Consider the following 9,098-nt stretch of genomic DNA (forward strand, 5'->3'; position numbering starts at 1 on the left):
CACATGAGAAAGAGCTGTTGGCCACAGTATGCCATTGCCTAGGTGGACCAATCAGACCATTGATGGTAGGCTCTGACTCTTTCCTTGGTTAGGTGGAGTAATGATGTATGTGTTTTATCCGCACCATCCATCCGTTTTTCCAGCTCATTTTAGGGCATGAGCCAAAAATTGAAATATATCCATGACTCAAGTGGGCCACACCACAGGAATGAGGGGGGATAATGACATCCACCCACCTTTGAAACCTAACTAGGGCCCACTGATGCTAGGGCCCACTGATGTTTATTTTCCATACAACCTGTTCATAAGGTCACACTGACCTGGATAAATGGAAAACAGAAATATAAGTTTAATCCAAAAACTTCTGTGGCCCCAGGAATTTTTCAACAGTAGGCGTTCGATTCCCACTGTTTCCTGTGGTGTGGTCCCATTCAGCTTTGGATATCCTTAAATTTTGGGTTCATACCTTAAAATTAGCCGGTAAAACGGATGGACGGTGTGGACAAAACACATACATCACGGTGGCCCCACAGAGTCCTGATACGGGGTGTAGGGGTCACCACGCAATCCGCGTCCCCGATGCATGCGGAATCTATTGACTTTTACCCATCCTGCGAGTAATAATAATCAGAGAAATTTGGGACTGTAGACCCTACCTTTTATCCAGCTGTTTTTACGAAGCAATACGAACTTAGTTTCGGAACTTAGACCTGCTCGTACGGACAGCGATTTGAGGACGAAAATACCCCTCCCTTCCTTTCCAAGACGAGCGCTGGCGCTCTTCCAATCGAGAGTTGTACGCACTAAGGGTACACACGGGTCGGTTTGGTTCGGTTCTGCGGTGAAATCGGAACCGAACCGTTCCTAATGGTTCCACAGTTTTTGGAATCGGAACCGGACCGTTAGCACTATAGAACTGAACCGGAACCGGACCGTGAAAAACAGTTCGGATCCGAATCGGTTCCACGGTTTTTTTTTTTTAGATATCAAAACCTATCTGTTTCATATGTTTTCCAATTATTAAAGCGAATAATATTGCAAAGATGTTTCTTTCTGCTATCATATAGTACTAAAACAGCAACTAAAGATCGAGAGTTCCAACTACGGCTTTGTATAAAATTGAAAACCACAATAAATCAAGTTCCATTTCAAGACCTAATTCTGATGATGCTTAGAAGATGGTTTCTTCTTTGAAGCCAATGGCTAAGGCTTTGGATTCCGTTCCACTTCAATGGGACTACAGCAAAGGTGACGAGCATGATCTGCATCAACAACTTTGATAGCTTCTGCCCTTGCCAATCCATCTGCAATAACATCTGAACTTTCTGCGATTCAAGAACTTAAACCCTAGAGGAGAGACAGGAAGGCGAGGTCTAGGGTTGGGGGTTTTGGAGAGTAGATTCAAAGAAGGTAAGATCTAGGGTTTCGGTTTTTGGAGAGGAGATGCAACGAAGATATAGGAAAATGGGAAATTCAGGGTTTTTTATTTTTTTTATTTTTAAACGGATGCTCGAATCCATGGTTCGGATCTATGGTTCGTAGCATGGTTCGGTTTAACGGTTCGGTTCGGTTCTACGGTTCGTAGCATGGTTGGGGGTTTTGGAGAGCAGATTTAAAGAAGGTAAGATCTAGGGTTTCGGTTTTTGGAGAGGAGATGCAACGAAGATATAGGAAAATGGGAACTTCGGGGTTTATTATTATTATTTTTTTAAACGAATGCTCGAATCCATGGTTCGGATCTACGGTTCGTAGCATGGTTCGGTTTAACGGTTCGGTTCGGTTCTACAGGGCCCTAAACCGGAACCGATCCGTAATCAACGGTTTTGAAATTTTGGAAACCGGAACCGAACCGTTAGCATCGTAGAACCGGACCAAACCGGACCGATCCCACAGTTCTGGTCCGGTTACACGGATTCAACGATTCGATGTGCACCCCTAGTACGAACAGCTCAAAAGAGATCAAAGTTACATAGCCCCACAGCTATGTATTTATTATATCCACAATGTTCATCCATATTTCGAGATCATTTCGGAGCATTATCCAAAAAAAAAAAAAATCGTATCTAAAGATCAGCTAGACCACACCACAAAGAGCAGTGGGAAAAATGATTTTCAAAGTTAAAAATTTTGTAGGGCCCATGATAACATTTATTTTCCATCCAATCTATTCATAAGGTCACAAAGGCTTGAATGAAGAGGAAAAACAATTTTCATAATGATCCAAAACTTCTGTAGCCCCTAAAAGGGTTTTAATGGTAGGCATTCAATTCCCCATTGCCTTTTACAGTGTGGTCCACTTGATAGTTATATCTATCTTATTTTTTGTCTCAAGCCTTAATACGAGCTCGCCAAATAGATGGACAATTTGGATATAACACAGACCTCATGATGGGACCCATAAAAGCAACACAGTAAAAAAAGAAAAAAAAATTCTTTACTAAGAGAACTTTTTATCCCTTGCATTTTTCTCTAATACATAATTATGTAAATATGTATATATAAGTATATAAAAATATTTTTCTATCTTTTAATTCATTTCTTGCCTATTTATTTAACAAGCATATCTCCTAAACTAGAATGATTTACTTAACATACCACATGATTTTGGGGTAGGAGAAGCTAATTTAGCCAACCAACCTAGTTATTTTCCAAGATTCCATCAGGTCGATGGTGGAAAATCCATTTCATTCACTTCGTGGTCAATTTCAATCACTTTGCGGTTAAACTGAAAATTGAGTGGGCCAAACTAGAAATTGAGCGGGAGAAACTGAAAATTGAGTGGGCCAAATTGAAAAACTGGAAATTGGGCAGGACAAACTGGAAATTGAGCGGGACAAACTAGAAATTAAGTGGGCCAAACCGGAAATTGAGCGGGGCAAACTAGAAAATTGGAAATTGAGCGGGCCAGGCAAGCGTTGGATATACATTGTTGAGGTTTACAGTAATCTTGAAGTGCAAAAAATTTTCATGTCTGTGCATTTCAGTCTAAGTTCCTTCTCTAATCACGATGGCCTTGGGAGGGTTGATCCGAGGGATGGGTTGACTACAAAAGGGTCGAGTAAAACTATATTGGGTTATCAACCCATCCCTAGGATCAACCCTCTCAAGGCTATCGTGATTAAAGAAAAAACTCAGACTGAAATGCACATACTTGAAAATTTTCTGCATATTTGCCGGAAGTGCATGGGTGGACGTATCGCATACTTTGTAATTTTAGTGGATGATGAAATGAACTTTATACTTTGTCCCACTATATTTTCAGTTTGTCTCACTCAATTTCTAATTTGGCCCACTTAATTTCCAGTTTGTCCCGCTCAATTTTCAGTTTGTCCCGCTCAATTTCCAGTTTGGCCCTCTCAATTTCCAGTTTGACCTGCTCAATTTCCAGTTTTCCAGTTTGGCCCGCTCAATTTCCAGTTTCTCCCGCTTAATTTCCAGTTTGGCCCGCTCAATTTCCACTTTGCCCCGCTCAATTTCCAGTTTTTCAGTTTAGCCCACTCAATTTCCAGTTTCTCTCGCTCAATTTCTAGTTTGTCCCACTCAATTTTCAATTTGACCGCGAAGTGATTGAAATTGACCACGAAGTGAATGAAATGGATTTTCCACCATTGACCCGATGGAATCTTGGTAAATAACTAGGTTGGTTGGCTAAATTAGTTTCTCCTACCCCAAAATCATATATGGTATGTTATGTAAATCATTCTAGTTTTGGAGATATGCTTGTTAAATAAATAGGCAAAGAAATGAATTAAAAGATAGAAAAATATTCTTATATACTTATATATACATATTTACATAATTATGTATTAGAGAAAAATGCAAGGGATAAAGTTCTCCCTTGTAAAGAAAAAAAAAAAATCTTTTTTTTTTTTTTTTGCTGTATTGCTTTTATGCGTCCCATCATAAGGTCTGTGTTATATTCAAACTGTCCATCTATTTGGCGAGCTCATATTAAGACTTGAGACGATAAATAAGATAGATCTAACTATCAAATGAACCATACTGTAAAAGGCAGTGGGGAACTACCATTGAAACCCTTTTAGGGGTTACAGAAGTTGTGTGTCATTATGAAATTTGTTTTTACTCTTCATCTGGGCCTTTATGACCCTATGAATGAACTTAGATGGGGAGGATTCTCACAAACATCACAGTGGGCCCCCTAAAGATTTCTAATGGTTGACGCTCATTCAACACTGTTTCCTGTAATGTGGTACACTTGAGATTTGGATCTATCTCATTTTTCGGCTCATATCATAAAATGATGTGGAAAAATATATGGATGGCATGGATTAAAAGCATACATCATGGTGGAGCCCACAGACTACCGACCATCCGCCATTGGCTGGTGGCCGGGGGAGTACCCAATCCGTTTCCGTGAAAGGAGGGGTATTTTCGTCCTCAAATTCGCTGTCCGTACGAGCAGGTCTAAGTTCCCTAACAAAGTTCGTATTGTTTCGTAAAAACAGCTGGATAAAATGTGGGGTCCCCAGTCCCAAAATTCTCTAATAATTAAATGTGAAAAAACTCCGATACTCAGTTAGAGTGTGATAGTTGATACGCAGGCACTAAGATCTTGCAGAATTGGCAGATGGTTAGCTTAAATCAGACCATCCTAATCACTGATCACAGCATATATGAACCTAACATTACACTGACTTAATCTTCAGACTGGCTGATTGGTGAAAGTTAATGGACGGTCCAGATGAAATGATCCAACGGTATTAATTCAACAATTAAATGGCTTTTAACCAAAGGTTAGTATCCTTCAATCAATAGTTATTTTGGATAATGATGACCTACCAACAGTGGGTCCCACAATTCGGGCAGTTTAATTTGAGTTAATGTACGAAATGTGTAACATTTCTGAGCACTTGCTTATCAACCATCACACTCTTCCAGAGTAAAGTAACTCTTACACCACGGTCAAATCATGTATGGACCAACCCATAAAAATATCCTCAATAGGATAATCCCAACCTTTCAATTCGCCGTCGCGTGCAAATGGTTAGGACGAAAAATACAGCAACGGTCCACATTCAGCTGAAGAAAAGTTCCAAACTTGCGGCTACGATCTCCATTCTTGAAGAAATTTTGGTCCCTCCATTTTTGGCAAAACAACGGACGGACGGTCTGGATTAAGGAAAAGTGGGCCCCACTTGTCATAATAAAAGTGAATTGCTAATCCATAGGTTTTGACCTAAGTAGAAAAGAGGGGAATGTGTGCATGTATTCAATTTCAACTTTCAAGGGCTTGCCGCTAATTTTGAAAGTAATGCATTAAAATATTTGATCAGTGGTGGGCCATCGCTTTCTTGAAATATTTGATCGAATCCTACGTTCTCTGTTCTTTTTGTTGGTTTTCTTTTGGAAAGGTAGCAAAATTGAAAGAGAAAAACTTCGATACTCTGGCAGAGTGTGATGGATGATACGCAGGAGCTTGTGAATAACTTAATAAGTGTGTACATTCCATACAAATAATTCAAATTAAACCGTTCAAATTATGTTTACTTATTTAGATGTACTGCTAACAATATATATATATATATATATATATATTTGATTATCTGACTATCTGATTTGTGGACATTTAATGGACGGTTAGCAATGAAAAGAATCCGAAGGTCTTTTTTTTTTTTTGTTAGCTTGTTGGTACACCCCCACTGTCAGTTCACACTTCACTGTTAGCCACCCCCACTAGAGATCGAAACCACACAAGTGTCCATATATATGAATCAGAGGCTGAGATTGTTCAATTAATATAGCTTTTGGACTGTAAACCAGTTACATGGGTTTTACAAGTTAATTGGTTTAATTTGAGAAAAAAAAACGGGGCACGTGATCATCTGTAAGTGCATGAGTATCAAGGATTACAAGTAGCCAGAGTATCAAACAAATTGCCGAAGAGAATGGCAAGGAAACTACTGGCCCATGGGCTGACTAAGGTGTGTGTTTGTCACCTAAATGGTAGCAACCCAACCACCGTAAACGTGACCTCCATACATGCGTGCTGATCCAGACTATCCACATTGTGGGCCCCACTGGGACTCATAGTAAACCAAAAATACGCTTACCCGACAATCCCAATTGTTCAAATGGTGGACATGAGATGGACGGTTAACATGAAAAGTAGAATATGTCATCGTCAGGCTCATAGAATATATGTCTTCGAGCTGTTACGGTTTAGATGATCCGGACCGATAATTTAATGGTTCCCATATCGATGGAACATGCCCCTTAATTCCTTTTTTTTTTTTTTTTTAAATATAATTTTATTTCTTACCCATCTGTGGGCCACTGATTGGAAGGTTAGATTGTTGTACGGGGAGATCGTTTGGGGAATGCCCCATCCATTAGATGGTGACGTACCCCAATTGTACAAATGGCTGAGATACGCATCTCCAAGGGATGAGGAACAAATGGTCACGAGTCAGTTAGCTAAGATCTCTAGATCGTTGTAATTTTCGGACTATGATCCATCCACAATATGGTACACGACTTGGACGGTCCAGATCGTCGCGGGTACGCGCAATAGCCCCACCCGCAGCGACGGCGCCCCTTCTCATGAGTTACATATGCTAATATGGTACATGGATCTGGATCTGAGACCCGACCTTTCCATGTGGCTAGAAATAATGGTCCACGCAGATTGCATACTAACTCAGTACGCCACAGCATACCGAGTAAACTGTGTGGGACCCACCGTGATGTATGTGTCTTATCCATTCTGTCCAACATTGTTCCAGCTGATTTTAGGCCATGATGTCGAACTTGAGGGATATCCAAAGCTCAAGTAGACCACACCACAGGAAACAGTGGGAATTGAACGCCTGCCGTTGAAAACATCTTAAGGGCCGCAGAAGTTTTGGGTCAAGCTGATATTTGTGTTTTCCCTTAATCCATGTCTGTTTGACCTTATATAACAGTCAGGATGAAAATAAAACCTTACTGTGGGTAGGTTTCAACAGTGGAGGCATTATCCCCACTGTTTCCTGTTTTGTGGTTTACTTGAGATTTGGATCTACTTAAATTTTGGTTTCATGCCATAAAATAATATGATACAACGTATGGACGGAGTGGATAATAAATATAAATCACGGTGGACGCTACAGAGTTTACTCAGTAGGCTACATCATACTGAGTTAGAACTCAGTACGCAATCCGCGTCCAATAATGGTTGGGTCTTTTACCTGATAAAAAATCAAACAATTTAACTCCTCAAGTTGGCAACAATGTACAAAGTAAAAACTAACGGTTAAAACGAAATCTTTTTCTAGCCGTCCAATCTTTTATGGTGTGGCCCACCTGACGTGTGAATAGAAAGAAGTTACAATGCTTTCATTTCTTTATATTCTTTTCCTTTTCTTCCTTTTATTGTGTGGGCATCATTCCAGTCTATGTCACTTTTGGCGACTACAAATTCACATCTCTCCTTCACCATTCTCTTCATGTTCTTTCTCTCTCTCCCTCCCCTCTTCAATTTCTTCTTTCCAGAGAAACATGAATTCTCTTCAAAATTTCAATCTCCTCCCCCAAAACCCCACATCCTTTTTGTAATCTAACATCTCTTTTCCACATTTTCTTTCCCAACAAACAACCCAACTCCACTTCTCTCTCTCTCTCTCTCTCTCTCTCTCTCTCTCTCTCTCAAATCTCAATTTTTGTAAAATCATGTCTTCCACCATTTTCCAAGGTCTCCAATCATGCCTTGAGCCTAGACTCATCGAAAAACGTGTCCTAACTCTACGGTTGGCCTCACCCAAACTGCAGATTTCTCATAAAGCGGATTCCCAAGACATCAATTTTGTCAATGGGTCTCTGTGCATGCCAGAACCCGATATTAAAGAGCTTGAAAAGTTCCCAAGCAATGCAGCAGAATACGAAGCATCCTTAGGTGGATGGAGTTCCATCTATTCTCTTACCAACACCCAGAAAGAGAGTACCTACAAGCCTCCTCTCTTTACTCGGTCTTCGTCCACGCTAAGCGAGAAAAGCCTGGAATTATGTACTGAGAATTTGGGCTGCGAAACTGGAAGTGACATCGCGTCTGATGATGGTTTTAATTCCTCTCCTCATACTGACTCAGGGAGGAAGTCTCCACTCCGGTGGGAAGGAAGGAGGCAGCACAAGAACAGTCGGGTCGACCGGTTCCCGCCCCCATTGACAACAATTGCTGGTCAAGATTGCATCCGTGTGCGGCCCCAACGGGAAGGCGGTAGGTTGGTTCTTAAGGCGATTCCAGTCCCTTCTCCTCGTGCTTGTTTTCAAGCCGAAAGGAGCGACGGTCACCTGAGGCTTCGGTTTCACTTTGAAACCGAAGCCTCAGAGAAGGAAGTAGACGAATCAGATGGAGTGGAAGTAGAACAAGAGGCAGAAATAGAGAGCGGCGAGGAGAGAAGTGAGGAGGACATGAATGATAATGAAATCAACGACGGCGGCGAAATGGGAATTGAGAGTTTTCAAAGGCCAAGCAGGTGCAAGGAAGGTGGAAATGAAGGGTTGGTGATTTGGGAGCCTTGTTGGGTGGCCACTTCCTAAAAGTCTTTAGGAATTTTTATTTCTAAAAATCACTTGGAGTGCGTTTGGTTGCACCAAATATCATGAAATTTCATGATCATGAAATCGGCGCAACCAAACGCGCCTTTTCTCTTTCTAATTCAGTCCTCTATGTGTATTGTATTTTTGCTCATCTATTAGGCTTTGACCTTATACCTTCTTTTTGTCCCCTTGGTTCTATTGAGAAGTACTACTCTGAGTAAGAGGTTTGTGAGATCACAGCTTTCCATATGGTGGGCCACACTGATTAGATCTTTGCTGAAAATTCGACCCATTTCATTCATGTGGGCAACTGTATGTACCGAGCAAATGTACCCCTCAAATGGTTTTTGTCCTAGTCGTCCATTTGTTTCGTACACTGGCCCACCTGTGGAAAGAAACAACATTTTTTTTTTTTTGAATTTTTAAAGCCAGGATATGTATAGACGTGTGATACGTAGGGCCTGGATCTGCACACGTGAGCCATACTTGCCTGTGTATGGATGGGCAGGGTTCTCAAAAACCCTGTTAGTTATTATCGTTTCTTTTATCTCTCTTTGGCATTG

At 40.9% G+C, this 9,098-nt stretch overlaps 1 protein-coding gene across 1 annotated transcript; it reads left to right on the top strand.

Moving 5' to 3' along the window:
- Window positions 1–7,417: 7,417 nt before the first annotated feature.
- Window positions 7,418–8,767, top strand: LOC131226055 (protein FANTASTIC FOUR 4-like). The gene has a single exon (XM_058221724.1). It carries the CDS (start codon window positions 7,669–7,671, stop codon window positions 8,533–8,535), a length of 867 nt encoding a protein of 288 aa, XP_058077707.1. The 5' UTR covers window positions 7,418–7,668; the 3' UTR covers window positions 8,536–8,767.
- Window positions 8,768–9,098: the final 331 nt, after the last annotated feature.

Source organism: Magnolia sinica, chromosome 14 (assembly GCF_029962835.1).
Source record: "Magnolia sinica isolate HGM2019 chromosome 14, MsV1, whole genome shotgun sequence".
Lineage (NCBI taxonomy): Eukaryota > Viridiplantae > Streptophyta > Magnoliopsida > Magnoliales > Magnoliaceae > Magnolia > Magnolia sinica.

Excerpts from the sequence above, each read along its gene's own strand:
- LOC131226055 (XM_058221724.1), top strand. The coding sequence starts at position 7,669 with ATGTCTTCCACCATTTTCCAAGGTCTCCAATCATGCCTTGAGCCTAGA.